Source organism: Vulpes lagopus, chromosome 12 (assembly GCF_018345385.1).
Source record: "Vulpes lagopus strain Blue_001 chromosome 12, ASM1834538v1, whole genome shotgun sequence".
In the NCBI taxonomy this organism is placed as follows: Eukaryota; Metazoa; Chordata; class Mammalia; order Carnivora; family Canidae; genus Vulpes; species Vulpes lagopus.
In genome coordinates, this window is record NC_054835.1 from 60,562,984 (window position 1) to 60,581,160 (window position 18,177).

At 64.4% G+C, this 18,177-nt stretch overlaps 2 protein-coding genes across 3 annotated transcripts; both read left to right on the top strand.

Annotated features, from left to right (window-relative positions):
- Positions 1–1,011: 1,011 nt before the first annotated feature.
- Positions 1,012–6,856, top strand: LOC121473604 (fructosamine 3 kinase related protein). Of its 2 annotated transcripts, none has more exons than XM_041726134.1 (6): positions 1,012–1,204; positions 3,425–3,576; positions 3,908–3,999; positions 4,577–4,659; positions 5,496–5,618; positions 5,818–6,856. In XM_041726134.1, exons 1-6 carry the CDS (start codon positions 1,064–1,066, stop codon positions 6,154–6,156), a joined length of 930 nt encoding a protein of 309 aa, XP_041582068.1. In that variant the 5' UTR covers positions 1,012–1,063; the 3' UTR covers positions 6,157–6,856. The 2 variants fall into 2 exon arrangements, with proteins under 2 accessions (XP_041582068.1, XP_041582069.1); XM_041726135.1 differs by having other exon boundaries at positions 1,066–1,204; positions 3,430–3,576.
- Positions 6,857–9,048: 2,192 nt separating this feature from the next.
- FN3K (fructosamine 3 kinase) lies at positions 9,049–17,864 on the top strand. Its single transcript, XM_041726136.1, has 6 exons — positions 9,049–9,373; positions 10,972–11,123; positions 12,143–12,234; positions 12,701–12,777; positions 16,149–16,271; positions 17,303–17,864. Exons 1-6 carry the CDS (start codon positions 9,233–9,235, stop codon positions 17,639–17,641), a joined length of 924 nt encoding a protein of 307 aa, XP_041582070.1. The 5' UTR covers positions 9,049–9,232; the 3' UTR covers positions 17,642–17,864.
- Positions 17,865–18,177: the final 313 nt, after the last annotated feature.

Here is an 18,177-nt window from a genome sequence, read left to right on the forward strand (position 1 = left end):
GAGCTGATCAACGCACAACCCTCCCCCTGAAATGCTTAGCGTGCCCGTCTGCAGCGGAAGGGGGCGCGCAGCTGACAGCCCCGGGACCCTGGCGAACCCCCGGGTCCTGCTGTCCGCGCGGCCTGCACGAGGCTCTCCGCGATGTGGATCGTCGGGCTCTCCGGGCGCCTCCGGGCGTGGACCGGCCGCCCTCCCCGTGCTCCGGTCCTGCCTCGGGCCCTGGGCTGGGCCTCCGCTCTCCCAGAATATCCCATCTTCCCGGTCCCTGCCCTGCCATCCCCTCCGTGGGACGACCGCATCCCGGGAGCAAAGGACTCAAGTCACCGGTTTAGTCGCGAGACGGAAGCCAGCTGGGAATCACGTGCATAAAAACCAAAGCAAACCTCCCTTAAGATGCGGCAGAGGCCAGGAGGCGCTCTGTCCCGGGCCCCGGGTGCGACAGCCAGGACCCGGCCCGGCACCTGCGGCGCCTCACCCAATCCCGGGGCGTCCTGGCGGCTCGGGCCCGCCCCTCAGCGCCTCACCCAATCCCGGGGCGTCCTGGCGGCTCGGGCCCGCCCCTCAGCGCCTCACCCAATCCCGGGGCGTCCTGGCGGCCCCTCAGCTTCTCAGCCAATTCTAGGGCGTCCTGGCGGCCCGGCCCCTCCCGTCAACGTCTCACCCAGTCTCAGTGTGCTTTGGCGGGTCGGTCCCGCCTCTCAGCGCTTTACCCAATCCCAAGGCGACCTGGAGACCCGGCCTCTTAATCCTCGGCACCTCGCCCAATCCCAGGGTGTTCTGGCGGGCCGGTCCCGCCTCTCAGCGTCTCAGCCAATCCCAGGGCGTCCTGGCTCGGTCCCGCCTCTCAGCGCTTTACCCAATCCCAAGGCGATCTGGAGACCCGGCCTCTTAATCCTCGGCACCTCGCCCAATCCCAGGGTGTTGTGGCGGGCCGGTCCCGCCTCTCAGCCAATCCCAGAGCGTTCTGGCTCGGTCCCGCCTCTCAGCGCCTCACCCAATCACGGTGCGTCCCCGCTGGCGGCGTCTTCCGACCCCGGCGGTCGGCGGCCGCTCCCCGCGCACCATGGAGGCTCTGCTGAGGCGGGAGCTGGGCTGCGACTTCGTCAGGGCGACGGGTCACTCGGGGGGCGGGTGCATCAGCCAGGGCCAGAGTTACGACACGGACAGGGGACGCGTGTTTGTGAAAGTGAACTCCAAGGCGGAGGTCAGGGCGGCCGTAGGCGGGGCGTGGGGTCGGGGGTCCGGGGTCAGGTCAGGGGTCAGGGGTCCGGGGTCCAGGGCTTAGGGATCTGGGGTCGGGGTCTGGGAATCCAGGGTTGGGGTCCGGGGGTTGGGGTCCGGGTCCAGGGGTTGGGGATCCAGGGTCGGGATCTGGGGTCAAGGTCCAGGGCCCGGGGGTCGGGGATCCGGGGTCAGGTCAGGGTTCAGGGATCTGGGGTCCAGGGCTTAGGGATCTGGGGTCGGGGTCTGGGGATCCAGGGTCGGGGTCCGGGAATCCAGGGTCCAGGGGTCTGGGGATCCAGGGTCGGGGTCCGGGGATCCGGGGTCGGGATCTGGGGTCAAGGTCCAGGGGTCGGGGGCCCGGGGTCGCGGCCGTGGTGTGGCTGGGGTGGGGGTGAAGCCGCCACCATCCTTGTGGCTGGGACCCCGTGCGCAGTCCTGCCCGGGAGGCCTGCGGGGTCAGTGGGCTGCGGGTGTGCCGTGCCCCAGGCCGCCCTCCCTCCGGCAGCGTCCTCGCCCTTGTCCCGCCTGTTGTCCCCCGACGGTCCCCCAACTGCTCAGCAGCCCCCCTTGTTCCCGGTCACGTGGCAGCGCCCTGGTCTGACTCCCACCCGCACGGGGTTGGGGCCTCGGGGAGACGGGCCTTGGGCGACCGCCGTGCTGGCGCTGCTGCCGCTGCCTCTTGCATTTCCTTTGTCAGCAGAATCCATTGTCTTTTTCTGTTTTACTGGGATTTGATCTTTGAGTCACTCCCCATGTGGGGGCTGGAGCACAGGACCCCAAGGCCACCCCCCACCCCCGCCCTTGGCGCCCCTCAGAGCCGTCCCTGGCAGAAAATGTTGCCCACGTGGGGGCCTCCACCACCCAGCGTGGCCCTCTGGCCCTGCCCTCCCCTCCCCTCCCGTCCCCTCCCCTCCCCCAAGCTGCTTGCATCTCCCACCCCCACGGAGCAGTGGTTTCTGAGGGAGGCTTCACCTGTGCTGGGCTCCCGAGTCCCTGTCACCCCCCCGCCCCCGTCCCGTCCCGGGAGCTGCCCCTGACTCTCCTTCCCCGACCCTGCTCTGGGACAAGGTGTGGCCGCGCAGCTGTCTTCCCCGTGTCCCCGGACCCGGGAGTCCTCAGGGCGCGGCCCTTATCTCGACCCACAGGGAGGGTAGCGCCAGGGCTGCTGAGCGCCCGGGTAGGAGGTAGGAGGTAGGAGGTAGCAGGTAGGAGGTAGCAGGTAGCAGGTAGCAGGTAGCAGGTAGCAGGCCCGCGGTGTCAGCTGCAGCTCAGCTGCTCGTGAGGAGAGCCCGTGAGGTCGGTGCTGTCACCCCTTGTGCCAGCGCGGGGCCTGGGTGACTTGCCACGGGCCCTGGAGTCCGTCCTGACAGCGGGCGGGCAGCTGGAGGGGCAGCTGGAGGGGCAGCTGGACGTCGCAGGGGAGGGGGCAGCGGGTCCGGGAAGCTGGGCTGCGGCGCCTGTGCTCGGCCAAGGTCTGCGGGGACCCGGGTGCACCCCGTGGCCTGTGCCGATTCCGCTGACGTCCCTGTAGCGTTTTGAGTGAAAAACAAAGAGCAAAAAACCTCCTTTAGAGGGAGCAGGTGCTTGGGGGGGCGGGGGAGGTGGGGAGACTTGAGAAGTCGGAATGAATTTTGTTGAAATTTCAAGCACAAGGAGGAAGGACCTGACTTGGCAAAGGTGGGGTCGGGGCTGCAGGCAGGGGTGCCCCCCCAGGAGCAGGGCGGGGCTGCAGGCAGGGGGCCTCTGCGCCCGCGGGTGTCTGCACACTGGGGTGGGCCGGAGCAGTGACCAGGTGGGGGCTGTCGTCGTACAGGTTGCCAGCTTGGGGCGTGTTCCGGGCTAGGACTTGCCCTGGGGAAGGGTCCTGCGGGGTGGGCACAGCGACAAGGGGAAGGCCGGGCGCTGCGGCCTGGGGGAGCCAGGACTGGGGAGAGGACGGGGTGGGCCGCTGGGCCGCTCTCCCCTGCGAGGGAGGAGTGGTGGCGGCGTGCACCGGACGTTGGGTGGCACGTTCGAGGCCTTGGACTGCCCCCGAGCACAGAGCAGGGTCCCGGACAGCGTGCCACCCTTGGGCTCCCCCCTGCTGGGAAGCGGGCAGGGCGGCCTTGGTTTGACGTCGCCGCGCTTGAGAAGATGCCGCAGACCGTTTCCGGGAGTGACCTTGCTCCCCTCGCCTTCCCCTCCGTTGTTTTCCGGAAAGGCCAGAAGAATGTTTGAAGGTGAGATGGCAAGTCTGACCGCCATCCTGAGGACGGACACGGTCCGCGTGCCCAAGCCCATCAAGGTCCTTGATGTCCCGGGTGGCGGCAGCGCGCTGGTGATGGAGCATGTGGACATGCGGGCTCTGGACAGGTCTGTGCCCCCCCGGGTTGGCTTTGCTCCTCCTCTGGGTGGTCCCTTCACCCTGAACGCCTGCACCGGGGGTGTCGTTTCAAGGAGCTCGTGGCCCCACGTGTCGTGGGTGCTGCGGGCCGAGGGACACGTGCTCAGCAGCCCAGGGCAGACGCGGTCCCCGAGGTCTGCCGGCAGAGGCCAGGACGGAGCATCAGAGCCCCGGGGCCCGTGTCCCCCCACCCGCTGACGCCCACTCCGTGTCCCCGGACCTGCTGCACGAGCCCGAGAGCAAGCGGGAGGTGTGAGCATGGTCACGTCCACGTGCCTGGCGACGCTGTTTGCTTCACAGCCACGCCGCCAGGCTGGGAACCCAGCTCGCCGACCTACATCTGGAGAACAAGAGGCTTGGGGAGACGCTCCGGAAGGAGGCCGGCACCGTGGGTACGTGGCCGTGTGGGCGCGAGGCCGGGTCTGTGCTGGGGACCCCGGGCTGGGGCTCCGCACAGTGGGGGCCGCCCCGTGCAGTGACGCAGCGTTAGGAGGGCGACTGTTTCCGAGACTCGACCACCGACCCCCGTCCTGCTGTGGCCCCTGTACCCCTCCTTCCCCGGAGTTGCCTGGCTGCCCCCATGGCTCCTTCTCCCTGAGAACGGCCCGCGCGGGGCTGGGCCTCAGCCTCGGGCCTTAGCCTGCCGTTGGCGTCCACAGAACCTTCCGGGCTCTTCCTCTTGGATGTTTGCTAACCCGTGTGTGGCCCCGGGGCCAGTGTGTGGGCGGACAGCTGACCCACCAGGGACAGATGGCCGCGGATCCGCTGCCCCGTCCGGCCTCACGTCGTGCAGGCCTCAGCACGTGCTCAGGTGCAGGGGAGCCGCAGGGGATGCAGAGGAGGCTCCGTACCTCCGGGCGCGGACATGGGTGAAGGGCACAGCAGGCACAGGCCTGGAGCCCTCCGAGCCCGGGGCCGCCTGGGCAGCGCGGGTGCCAGTTGTCTCTCTATGTTGCTTTTGCCCCCAAGGGAAAGGAGGCGGGCAGGTGGACCGGGCCTTCGTGGACAAATTCGGGTTTGACGTGGTGACGTGCTGTGGATACCTCCCCCAGGTGAGCGGCACCAGCGCCTGCCTCCCCCCCCCCCGCCCTGCCGCCCGCCAGGTGGGCCACTGGGGCCCGGACAAGCCCGGCCTCTACGGAACTTAGCTCAGGTCTTTGCCCCCTTCGTCTTTCCTAATTTCTGAGAGGCTGACGCGAGGCCTGCCCACATCACCTGTGGGTGAGCTCAGAGACGCGGGACCAGGTCAGGATGCAGGTTCTCCAGGTGGCGGGGTGCGAGGGCCTTGCATGTTCCAGTGGTAGGATTTCGTGGCTGGCTGCCCGCGAGCATCCCCCCACTTTTCCCGGGGCCCAGCACACGCTGAGCGGGGGGCCAGGTGGCTTCACGAGGGGCTCCCTGGGTGAGCTGGGAGCCTCCTGGGGTCCGCAGGGGGACGCCAGCAGGTTGGCAGAGAGAGGGTGTGCGGTGGGGGCTGGGCTCCCTGGGGCCCTCGGCCGGTCCTACCCCCTGCCCCCTGCCTGCAGCTCACCCCGCGTGCGTGCGGACACCTGGCTGGCAGGTGGGCCCTCCTGCCGGTCAGCGTCTCCTCAGAGCGTCTCCTCCCACGACTCCTCGTGCTGGTGCTCGGGTGGGCAGTCCTGGGGGGCTGGGGGGGGGCCGGGGCTGTGCTCCACCTGAGCGTGGGCTGCCCAGAGCGCCTGGAGCTCCTCCGACCAGCCTCTGCTCTGCCCCGGGAGGGTCCCGCTCCTGGGACGGGGTCTGGGTCCCAGCCTGGCCCAAGACACCCCGCCTGCTGGCCGCACACCCCCGCGGCCCAGCCCTGCAGTGGTGCCCCTCTGCTCTGGGCCTGCTCCTTCAGTCCTGGCATTGCCCTCTGTCCACGCAGGTGAACGACTGGCAGGACGACTGGGTGACCTTCTATGCCCGGCAGCGCATTCAGCCCCAGATGGACATGGTGGAGAAGGGGTCTGGGGACAGGGAGGCCCGGGAGCTCTGGTCTGCTCTGCAGGTGAGGGGAGGCCTGAGGCAGGGCCTGCGGGCGAGTCTGCACAGGAGGAGGCCTGGGCCTGGGTGGGGGCTCCGTGGGGGCTCGTGGTCCCTGCGCCCCGCCCGGGCGTCTGTGCGCTACACCCTGCAGGAAAGCATCCGTGTCCCTCCCACACGTGTCGTGTCGCTCACTTTGCTGAGGGCGCCTGTCCTCCCTGCAGCTGAAGATCCCCGACCTGTTTCGTGACCTGGACATCGTCCCGGCCCTGCTCCACGGAGACCTCTGGGCCGGAAACGTCGCGGAGGACTCCTCTGGGCCCGTCATCTTCGATCCGGCTTCCTTCTACGGCCACGCGGAGTACGAGCTGGCGATAGCCGGCATGTTCGGAGGCTTCGGCCGCTCCTTCTATTCCGCCTACCACGGCGCCATCCCCAAGGCCCCGGGCTTTGAGGCTCGCCTGCAGCTCTATCAGCTCTTCCACTACTTGAACCACTGGAATCACTTTGGATCGGGGTACAGAGGGTCATCCCTGAACATCATGAGGAACCTCGTCAAATGAGCTCCCGGGCCCGGAGGTGCAGGTGCACCAGGTCCGCGCCTCCCGCCCCCGGCGCCCCCCGGCTCCCCCGCCCCCCGTCTCCCCCGATTCTTCACACTGACTTCCCAGCCCTGTAAGTACCAGGAGGGGAGGCTCCGTCCTCCCGAGGCCGCACGTTTCGTTAGACCCATAGCTGGATCGAGCCTCACTGGAAGTGCAGTGCCCGGAGGGACCAGGGCGTGTGGGTCCCATCGAAGCAGCTGCCCGAGGCTGAGGGGGACGCGGCCCGCGAGCCAGGTGCTGCTGGGCACTCGCGCCTCGGCTCCTCCCGTCTCATCTCCAGGAGCGACTCTGATGTCCGGGGTTAGACGTGGTGTAGACATCAATCCAGAACCGAGAGTGGCTCCGAACGACCAATTTCAACCGAGCACATTCCCTTTCCTTCTGTGCCGCAGGCCGACGGGTCTGGATGCTGATTCTGGGAGCGACCAAACTGCTAGTCTTGGGTAAATTTAGGAGCCGCTGAACCCCCGTTAGCACCCGTCCCGATGCTGTTTTAAAGCTTGCGAGTTACGTACTCCCTTGCATAAACAATGCCGAACCAGTGGCCCTCCCTTAGTCCTGGTCCTCCAGCGATGGGCCGTGTTCCTCAGTGGCATTGATGCTGAGAAAGTCTTTTGCATAAAAATTTGAATAAACTTTGAGTGATTTGAGTGATGCACAAGACTGTGTATTTCCTTCATTTGCGTCGTAATTCAACATTTATCTTTCCTGTTTGCAAAACCTTTGTGACCATAAACAGATATGGTCTTGTTTCTTTTATCTTTTTTTTTTTTTTTTTAAATTTATTTATTCATGAGAGGCACACAGAGAGGCAGAGACACAGGCAGAGGGAGAAGCAGGCTCCGTGTGGGGAGCCCGATGCAGGATTCAAACCCTGGACCCCGGGGTCATGCCCTGGGCCGAAGGCAGACACTCCACTGCGGGGTCCCCCAGGCCCCCCGACTGTTTCTTTTTTTTTTCCCCACGACTGTTTCTTAAGAGCAGTTTTTTTTTTCTTGAGTGTTCAGTAAGAGAAGAGCACAGACCCCGGGTCAGGACGGGGCAGCCTGAGGCCTGTGAGCGGGGCCAGGAGAGCGGCCCCAGGAGGCAGGGTGTGTGTGCAGGGCGCACACGCAGGACGCCCCATCGCGCAGATGCCGCGTCTCCTGGCTGTGGTGCTGCTGCGGGACTTGTCAGCTTTTGAAACTTGGCAGTTTGTCCCCGTCGCTCATTCTAAAGTATCTACGTATGTACCCAATTTTGTACCCATTATTTTTTATGCGTGTACGTATTCTTATATAAAGAGTTGTCAGCATTGTGTGACCCGCAGGCCGGCACACCCAGGAGCCTGCCCAGGGGACCCGCCGTGGGGGAGGGGGACTCAGCCCAGGGGCCGCTTGGAGGTACCCGAGTCACATCTCCCAGTTGAGCTTGTGACCACACCCAGACTCAGATGCAAAGTCACAGTGCTCTCTTGGGCGGCTCGCACCTTCACGCCGAGGACTGGGGAGCCGGGAGGCCTAGGAGGGGACCCCAAGGGCCTGGGTTTCGGGACCAGTAAGACGGTGTGCAACCTGCCACGTTCAGACCCCGCTGGGCCAGCCCGTGCCCGGGGCCCAGAACGAGGCTCAGCGAGGGCCAGGGTGTCCCGCAGGCCACGCGGGGGCTCAGGGTGACTAATCTGGCCGCTCCGGACCCACCTTGGAGCACATATTTGTAATTCTGAAGGAGGGAACAGAGAAAGCAGGAAGGAATTCCTAGAGAGCTGAAGACAAGTTCCCCGGTAGAAGGACCAAGTTCCCTCCTGAACCAGCTCCCCGACCTGCCGGGGTGGCAGGAAAGTCGCCGCAGCCCCCTGCCCAGGGAATTGTCGGGCACCCATGGCACAGGAGACCCTACAAGCCTCCCGAGAGAGGACAGTTTCCACACAAAGAGGAAGAGTCAGCGCAGCTTCAAACGTCTCAACACCAAATGACCTGGGAAGTCACGGAGCAGGACCTTCTCGTTTGTGAGAGAACAGGACCTCATTTCCACCCCGGAGGCCGGCCCCCCGCAGCGTCAACAGAGCAGCGACCTCCGCAGATGTGCAAGAGCCTGAGCCTACCTTCAGGGGTCCCTCCTCCGGGCTTCACCAGGCTGGGGGGGGGGGTCCTAGGAGGAGGAGGAGGAGGAGGGGAGGACAGCCTCTCCACAGATGCCAGTCTCTCCTGTCCCACCTGCCCTGCCGCCGTGAGCTTGTGCGAGCGTGTGCACAGGGGTGTGCGTGTCTGCACGCCTGTGTGCACATGGGCTTGTGTGCTCTAAGATTCTATTTATCTGACACAGAGAGAGAGAGAGAGAGGGGAGGGGCAGAGGGAGAAGCAGGCTCCCTTCTGAGCAGGGAGCCCGATGGGGGCTTGGTCCCAGGCCCCGGTCATGCCCTGAGCCAAGGCAGGTGCTCACCGACTGAGCCCGCGGGCGCCCTGGCAGGTGTGGCTTGAAGTTCCCGTTGGGGGCAGCAGGTCTCTTATCGGGGGCCCCGTTCTGGGCGCGGTTGGCCACGTGCTCTCAGAAGCGCCCCGGCAGCCCCTTATCTCTGGAGGCCACTGAGTGGCCTGAGGAACAAGCCCAACAGCAGCCGCGGGGGTTCCCGGGCCGAGCCAGGGCCTCCAGCCTTGTGCAACCGCCTGGGACCCAGCTAGGCTGCGACCGAGGCCAGCGGGCTCCACCCCGGACTGTGTGCGGAGTCCGGCGGGGCCCTGGGCCGGGGTCCAGCAAGGCTGTGGGCGCCCTGACCCTGCGGGCACCGGCAGAGGCGCCGCCCGACTCTGTCCCCCAATGGAAAGCCTCGGCCCGCCCCGCCCCTGTCGCCGTCCCTGTCCCCGCCCTCCAGCTGGTGCGGGCGGTGGCGGCGGCGCGGGAGGCAGACCGCGGCATCAGGACCCATCAGTGGGGGGACAGCCTGCAGGCGCGCCTCCCTGCGGACCAGGCCTGGACCTCGGCCCGGACAGCGCCCCTGTGCACCCCCCGGCCTGGACAGCGCCACCCCCTGACCCCGCGGCCCGGCGAGCCCCCCATGGAGCACCTGCTGCGCGCCGAGCTGCGCACCGCCACCCTGCGGCCCTTCGGGAGCCCCGGGGCGGGCTGCATCAGCGAGGGGCGCGCCTACGACACGGACGCGGGCCCCGTGTTCGTCAAGGTCAACCACAGGCCGCAGGTGCGGCCCCCGCCCCCAGGCCCCTCCACGGGAGCCGCAGGCCCGAGGCTGCAGGGGGGGTGACAGCTCGGGGCGGGCGGGGACGGGCCTGAGCGTTTGGCGGGGAGGCACTGCACGAGGGTCCGGTCCGCGGGAAGAGGCGGGAGGGGCCGGGACTCCGTGGACTCCGCCGGCCGGGCCTGGGCTGCCACCTGGTCTCTCCGCCCCGTGGGGCCCGCGACTGAGCTGTGCGTGGAGGACATGGAGGCTCTGCGGATGCGGCGGCCCCAGGGCGCGGCCTAGGGGCCCCAGGGAGTCGCCTCCTTCCCCCAGCACCTGCCACCCCGCGCAGGGAATTGTCCGGAACCTCGGGTCAGAGCCAGAACCCCTCAACATGAGCCGCACCCCGGGCAGGCAGTGGGGCGGGCTCCTGCAGCCCTGGAACCCTCCCCTGAGCCCCCCCTGGGCCCCCACCTGCCCTCGAGGCCCCGGGCGCTGGCTCAGGCCTTCTGCAGCCCCCAAGTCGGGGACCGCCTGCCCCGGAGCATGGGGGGGTTGCGGGGTTTAGGGCCGGCCCCCACTGACGCTAACCACCCCGGCCTCACAGCTGCACGGTGGGTTGACAGTCCGGAGGACCCCTTGCCTCGTTTTCCCCTTGGGTGCTTTGGGTGCTTGCCCGCGGGGAAGCAGATGCTTCGGCCTCGTGAGGGTAGTTCCAGGGCTGGAGGTGCTCGCAAGGCTACGCGCAGGCTCGCTCGGAACCCGCTGACCTGTACCTGGGCCGGGCGGCCACCTGGGTCAAATCGGGGTCTCTGCGGGAAGTGTTTTAGAAATAGGACGGCTCCTGGGTCCCGGTCCCGGTGGGGGCTGTGGTCTTCTTCCTGGGTGGGGTGTGTGCCCCCCCCCCCCGCCCGGGCCAGGCCCTGCTGACCTCCCCCTGCTTTCCCTTGGCCCAGATGTGTGTCCCCGTCACTTTGGCATGCCCCCCTGTTGCCCCTGCCACCCCAGCTCCCCCAGCACCCCCTGCTGCCCCCTCCTGCTGCCCCCAGCCCCCCCTGCTACCCCCCTGCCGCCCCCTGCCTCCCCCTACCACCCCCTGCCTCCCTATGCTGCTGCTCTTTCACTATCATTGCTTGAGGCGGTGAGGTGGGCAGGTAACTGGACGCAGGGGTCCAGTGCAGACCCTCCACTAACCCACATTCTGAGCACCGCACAGTACTTCCTGGCACCCCTGGCACTCCCACAGCCCCAGAGCACCATCCAGAACCCCTGCAGTACCCTAAGATACCTCCAGGACCCCCACAGCCCCCCGAGGAACTTCACAACCTCTATGGCACCCCATGGGCACCCCTGGGATCTCCACAGCACCCCCTGGCACCCTGCAGTACCTCCATTGTACCCCAGCACCCCCAGAAGCTCCCCTGCACCGGCGCTTCCTCACCTCTCAGAGCAAGCACCCCAAGTCCCAGGCACAGCCCCATCCTGGCCGCCCCTTCCTGTCTGAAAGCAGCCAGTGGCCTACTCTCCAGCTAGTTCTCGGGACCTGGAGGTCCTGGGTGCCCCTGGGCGATCCCGGGTGGTGGCTCCCGTCCGGAGCTCACGGCTTACTCTGGATGCAGGCCCGGCAGATGTTTGAGGGAGAGCTGGCCAGCCTGGAGGCTCTCCGGGCCACCGGCCTGGTGCGGGTGCCTCGGCCCGTCAAGGTGATTGACCTGCCCGGAGGGGGGGCCGCCTTTGTGATGGAGCATCTGAAGATGAGGAGCTTGAGCAGGTGAGTGTGCCCGAGTGTGTATGGGGGGGAGGGAATGAGGAGGGAGGGGGAGGGGAGAGGAGGGGGCAAAGAGGAGGAGGGGAGAGGGAGGGAATGAGGGGGGAGGGGGAGAAAGGGGGAGAGAGAGGGAGGGTGTGGGGAGGGAGGGGGAGGCCCAGAGAGGAGGGAGCAGGCTCTCTGGTTGCCTGGGACCCTGCTTCCCGCGGTTCTGGGTAGAGGAAGCCTGTTGGGCCTCTGCTTTGTGGCGCTCCCGTGAGGGCGAACTGGCTGGTGAGGTCCCCCTAGGGGGTAGCTGCAGTCCTTAGGATTTTTTCTGTTAAAGGTGTATATATAGTCAAGGCCTTAAAAGGTGGAAACCACGGATTGACGTGCAGCGGGCACCTGTGGTTCCCTCACTAAAGGCCACGCTGACCTCTTGGTGCCTAAAGATCATCACAGGTTTTTTTAATATGTGATTTACATTTGCGGTCACAGAACTTTGGGGCTGGTTCTTTCTTTCTTTCTTTCTTTCTTTCTTTCTTTCTTTCTTTCTTTCTTTCTTTCTTTCTCTCTCTCTCTCTCTCTCTCTCTCTCTTTCTTTCTTTCTTTCTTTCTTTCTTTCTTTCTTTCTTAAGATTTTTATTTCTTTATTCCTGAGAGACACAGAGAGAGGCAGAGACCCAGGCCTAGGAAGAAGCAGGCTCCCTGTGGGGAGCCCCATGCGGGACTCGATCCTGGGACCCCGGGTTCACACCCTGAGCTCCCGCGGCGGCGGGGGGGGGGGGGGGCTGCTTTTTCTTCCCGTGACGTTTTACGCCTGTGCCCCTCCATTCCTGGCGCCTCCCGAGGCTTCCGCTGAGGCCAGCAGCCTGTCGCCGCTTGGTGATTCTGTTTTTCAGAAAGGGTCGTGGTCTGCAGTTCACTTTTCACTTTTTCAAGGAACGGAGAGTAGTTTTTAAGGGATTTGGAGCACCTGCCGCGGCGGAGCGTTTGCGCGGGGCGCTGTGGTTTCCCGCGTGAAGGGCCGTCCTCTTCCCCAGTCAGGCGTCCAGGCTCGGAGAGCAGATGGCAGAGCTGCACCTCCACAACCAGAGGCTGAGGGACAGGTGCCGGGAGGAGGAGAGCACGCTGGGTACGTGCCCCGGCCCCGGAGCGCCGGGCGGCCCGATACCTGGGGTTCCTGCCGCCCGCGGGCTGCCCTCCCGGAGGCGGCGTCCACACCGGCTGTCCTCCTCGTCGGGTGGGGAGGGCCGGCTCAAGCCCTGCTTATGCTAAGCCCCGTCGGCGCCCGAGGCCGCAGGAGCACGCCTGGGTGCTCAGGTGCTCGGGTGCTCCGGTGCTTGGGTGCCCGGCTGCTCAGGTCCCTGGGTGCTCCAGTGCTTGGGTCTCTGGGTGCTCCGGTGCTCAGGTCCCCGGCTGCTCGGGTCCCTGGGTGGTCACGTGCTCAGGTCCCCAGGTGCCCAGGTGCTTGGGTCCCCGGGTGCTCAGGTGCTTGGGTGCTCAGGTGCTCAGGACCCCGGGTGCCTGGGTGCTTGGGTGCCCGTGTGCTCGGCCGGGCTCCGCGTTTATAGCAAGACAGCAGCCCTCTCCGTCCACAGGCCGCAGGGCTGAGGGGGCCACGTACGTGAGCAGGTTTGGCTTCCACACGGTGACCTGCTGTGGCTTCATCCCTCAGGTGAGTGCCGGGCACCCATGTCCTCCCCAGGCCCCCAGAGCGGGTTGCCTGGCCCCTTGGAGGACCCCCTGCGCCCCAGAAAGGTGCTTGCAGCTGTGACACGGGGACGGGGGCAGGCGCAGGGGGTCGCTGAGCTGAGCCCCGGCTGCGGGGCGTGTGGAAGGGCAGCCAGGCAGAGGGAACAGCAGGTGCAGGGCCCGGTGATGACTGCCGGGGCTCCAGGCGGGGGGACGGGGCAGGGGCAAGTCCTGGCCACCCGCCCCGGGGCTTTGTAATCCTGTGGCACAAACCCCATTACTTCGGAGGGTACAGGGGCGCCTGGCTGGCTCAGTGGCTTAAACACCTGCCTCCTGGTCGTGAGTGAGGCCTCGATCGCAGGGTCGTGCGTCCAAGCACCGAATCGGGCTCCCTGCTGGGCATGGAGCCTCCTTACAAGCCCCCGGTGTCTGCCCCGTGGTTCTCCGCACGTCCGTGCTGTGCAGCCGTCAGCGCTGCCTCGTCGCGGGACATTGTCATCACCTCCAAGAGAAATCCCCTATCAGTTCCCTGGCCCGCGGGCGCCTAACCACTCGCCGTGGGCGGAGGGCGAGTGTCCCCCGTGGACAGCACCGGCGAGGGCCTGATGAAGCCCGAGCCAGGCTTAGGGCCCAGCCACAGGGCAGCCCTCCCGTCCGGGGTCCCTCAACGCTACCCGCACAGCGGGCTCCCGGCCTGTTAGGACCGGCAATGCCTGCGGAAGCTGCCCCCGGGCTGCGCCGCCCGGAGCCGGGGCTCGGCTGAATGCGGCCCCGAGAGGTTGGGTTTCAGCGCTGCGGGCTCTCCAAGGACTCGGTGGGCCTCGGACCGGGACTCCCCAAGAACAGGGAAGTGAAATCGTACACGGAGCCCCACTGTGTGACGTCGGTGAGAGTGGGCCTGGACCATTAGGGACACAGGCAGCCCCTCTGCCCCTTTAGACTCCACGATCAGGGAACCCATTCAACTCAGCGGCAACTGGCCAGGAAGGGGAGAGGGGCCCGGCAGGCAGGACACTCAGTCTACCCCGAGCTGGGACAGATGGTCCCGGGTGGGGTGCCCTGCACCAGCCCGGAGCTGCGGGAGGGTCTGCTCCCCGGGCGGGATGAGTGGGGCGACCCTGAGTGGTAGCAGCGGACTTCTCGGACGCCTCGTGCACCAAGCCCCCTGGGACCACTGGCTCGGTCGCCCGGCTGGTGCGTTTTGTACGCGGCCACTCCCCGGGCACCTGCCTAAGTGCTTGATCCCACACGGGTCACCGGCTGCCGTAGCGACCTGAGGAGGCCGGTGATGTCATGTGAGTCCTCTTACAGATGAGGAACAGCGGTGCCCTGAGGCCCTGGGCTGGTGAGCGGAGGGGGCCAGGAGGGGACCCACGCCTGCTTCAGAGCGGGGGCCCGAAGCCCCGCGGCCTTGGGCCTCTGTCACGGGGAAGGCTGAGTCCCGCCAGCGGTGTGCTCAGGTGGCCGGCCTCTGGCAGCTCAGGGTAAAGCCCTGTCTCTTCATGGGGGGGGGGGGATCACCGTCCCCCTGTCCAGGAGGGGGGACTGGGCCAGCCAGTGCTGGTGTCCAGCTCTCGATACGCCATCTGTGCCTTTCACGACGTGGTTGCCCAGAAGGAAGACGGAGCCTTGGGCCCTGGGAGCCTGTGCAGGCAGATGGGGAAGGAGGGCGGCCACCCACGTGCCTCAGGCTGTTTGGGGACAGGGCCTCCCGCCAGCACCAAGGGGGTGACCCCGGGCTGAGCAGCCACAGCACCCGGCACAGGGCGCGTCCACGCTGAGAGCACCGGCCGGGGCCATGTGTCTGCAGGTCAGCACAACGATGCAGGCTCTCTGGAGAGTCCCTCCCCTGGGGGGCTTCCCATAGTAACCCTTTATATGACGTAAACTTTGCATCTTTTTTTTTTTTTAAAAAAAACCTCTATTAAGGTTTATTTGACATAAAAAAACTGCACATCGAAAGTGTACAATTTGGTAAGTTTTGACACGTGTAGATACTCGTGAACCAGTCACCGTGGTTGGGACGAGTATATCCATCGCCCCCAAGGGTCCTCCTGCCCTTCGTTGCCCCTGGCAACCACCGTCAGTACGGTGGATAATTTGTATTTCATAGCATTTAACGTAAATGGCATCACACGATACGTGCCTTTCTCTGGGTTTTTCCACCCAGCTTCATCACTTCATGATACTCGTGTATGTTGTTGCATGTGCGCAAAGTCTGTTCCTTTGTAGGATGAGCCACAGTCTGTCATGCACCTGCTGACGGGCACCTATTTCCAGGTTTTGCTTTCAAATAAAATAAAGCTGCTCTGAATCTTTGTGTACAAGGGCATGTAGACAAGTGCTTTCACTTGTCTTGAGTAAATACCTAGGAGGGAAACGGCCAGGTCACATAGTAGGTTTGTATTTAACTTTAAAAAAAAAGATTTATTTATTTATTTATTCATTTATTTATTTTTAAAGATTTTATTTATTTATTTGTGAGAGACACACAGAGAGAGGCAGAGACGCAGGCAGAGGGAGAAGCAGGCTCCCTGCGGGGAGACCAGTGCAGGACTCGATCCCAGGGCCCCGGGGTCACACCCCGAGCCGAAGGCAGACTCTCAACTGCTGAGTCCCTCGGGTGTCCCTATTAGAGTGAGAGAGAGCGGGTGGGGGCAGGGGCACAGATCCCAAGCTGACTCCCGCTGAGCGCAGAACCCAACGTGGGACTCGATCCCGTGACCCTGAGATATGACCTGAGCCGAAACCAAGGGTTGGACACTCCACCGACCGAGCCACCCAGGCGCCCCTAACTTCTAAGAAACCTTAGAAACGATTCCCCAGGCGTTCGTCCGTCTGGCATCCCCTGCAGCAGTGGAGGAGGGCACGGGTAGCTTAGAGTTCCCGCGTCCGGGTGGGCGAGCGGTGGTCGGTATCCCAGTGGGGCCCCATTTCCGCTGCTGGCCAGCGATGGGCCCCGTGCCGAGGATCAGTGGCGCAGATATTTAGGATCATTCCGTCCTATTCATCAGCCGGCCCGGCCCGCCTTCCTCTGAGACGACTGTCCGTGATACTCTGGCCCCTGAAATCTGCTGCCAGCGCAGCCACTGCAGCTTCCTTCTGGCAGGTGTTGGCAGGCGCGGCTTCTCCGTCCCCGCGGCCTGCTTCTGCCTTCTGATGTGCGCAGCTTGGACTCGAGGCTTTTCACTGGGGTCCTTGTCCCCTTTGCACGTAACGTGCTTATGGACGTGGCTGGGGCCGAATCTGTCATCCTGCTGTTTGTTTTCTGTCCTGTTGTCTCCCTTTGTCCTGCCCGTCGGCCCTCTTCTGGGCTGTCTTTAACTGCTTCAGCCTCGTCCCTCCGTTGCCCAGGTGAACGAGTGGCAGGATGACTGGCCCACCTTCTTTGCCCGGCACCGTCTCCAAGCGCAGCTGGACCTCATTGAAAGGGACTATGCTGATCGAGAGGCCCGAGAACTCTGGTCACAGCTACAGGTGGGTGCAGAGGTCACTCCCTGGGACGGGGGCTGTCCTTTTAGGAGCCCACCACACCTGGGCGGGGGCCTCCGGTACACGGAGGTCAAGTGCGGACACAGAAGTGCCTGGCTATTGGCCGACGGGGAACCTAGGGAGGGGATGGTGTCTGGGGACGTACTCGGCCCCGGTGCCACCTCACCGGCTAGGTCACCAAGTACTCGACCTTGAGCGCGGCTCACGTGACACGTGCGCGCCTGGCTCATCAATGGTGGCATTTACTATTGCTTCCTCACCCTCTCTTGCCCTGTTCCTCTTTCTTTTCCAAGGCATGAATGTCTGATGTGGGCAGCAGATGCCCCAGAGTGACTAGTTTGGAACTAGAACTCTCAAAATGTTAAAAACAGAACTCGTGTGTCCATCCAGGGTGATCCTGCAGAAGAAACGTTATTTAACTGACTGATGAAGTAGCCAGGAGTATATGGAAGAGGCGCAGGGATGTATGTGCTGAAAAATAACAGAATAGTGGTGAAGATTTGCCAGGTTACTTAAAAAAAAAAAGTCCTTCCACTCATGTTAAATTTTTTTTAAATTTATTTATGATAGTCACACACACAGAGAGAGAGAGGCAGAGACACAGGCAGAGGGAGAAGCAGGCTCCATGCACGGGGAGCCCGACGTGGGATTCGATCCCAGGTCTCCAGGATCGCACCCTGGGCCAAAGGCAGGCGCTAAACCGCTGCGCCACCCAGGGAGCCCCCTTCCACTCATGTTATTTGGTTCCTATTCTACGGGACCACCTCCACTGAGGTCTCTACTGTGTGGAGGTCATTAGTGCCGCGGGGTGTGCAGACCTAAATTGGTGATAGTAAGACAGTGTTGCCTCCTCCTGGACCCCAGGATCCTCCTCTCTGGGCTTCACAGACCAGGCTGTCGTTGGACTCTGAACAAACGCGAGGTCATCGTTGCCTTATTTCCAAGTATCGGATGAGGCGGCGGTGGCTCAGAGTCCCCGCGGTAACTCCGTGTGCAATAATTATTTTTTCTTTTAGGTCAAGATCCCAGATCTGTTTTGTGGCCTAGAGATCGTCCCTGCCCTGCTTCATGGGGATCTCTGGTCCGGGAACGTTGCCGAGGACGACGTGGGACCCATTATTTACGACCCAGCTTCCTTCTACGGACATTCTGAGTTTGAACTGGCCATTGCGTTGATGTTTGGGGGGTTCCCCAGATCCTTCTTCACTGCCTACCACCGCAAGATCCCCAAGGCTCCGGGGTTCGACAAGCGGCTGCTGCTGTACCAGCTCTTTAACTACCTGAACCACTGGAACCACTTCGGGCAGGGGTACAGGAGCCCCTCCCTGGGCACCATGAGGAAGCTTCTCAAGTAGCAGCTGCCCTGCATCCGCCGCCTCCCTGCTCCACGAACAGGCCGGGCGAGCAGCACCAGAGATTAATAAAGTCGGGGGCTGGGGATCCCTGGGTGGCGCAGCAGTTTGGCGCCTGCCTTTGGCCCAGGGTGCGATCCTGGAGACCCGGGATCGAATCCCACATCGGGCTCCCGGTGCATGGAGCCTGCTTCTCCCTCTGCCTGTGTCTCTGCCTCTCTCTCTCTCTCTTTGACTATCATAAATAAATAAAAATTAAAAAAAAAATAAAGTCGGGGGCTCCCGGACTCAATGGCCGTCAGCTGCCTGTGTGCCACGCTCCATGCAGTTGGGCCCGGGGCACCCGACAGGTTCCAGCAGGCTCATTATGTATCGTGGTCTGGGGGGGATCTGGACGTTTTCAGGGTAATTGGCATAGAGATCACACAGCCCCGGGATTCGCGTGGATGGGGGAGGGAATCACACCTGTCCCCTGGGCTCAGGCAGAGGTGGGGATGGGGAGGTGGGTCTCCCCTGCCCCGCCCGCGGCATCTCCGGGG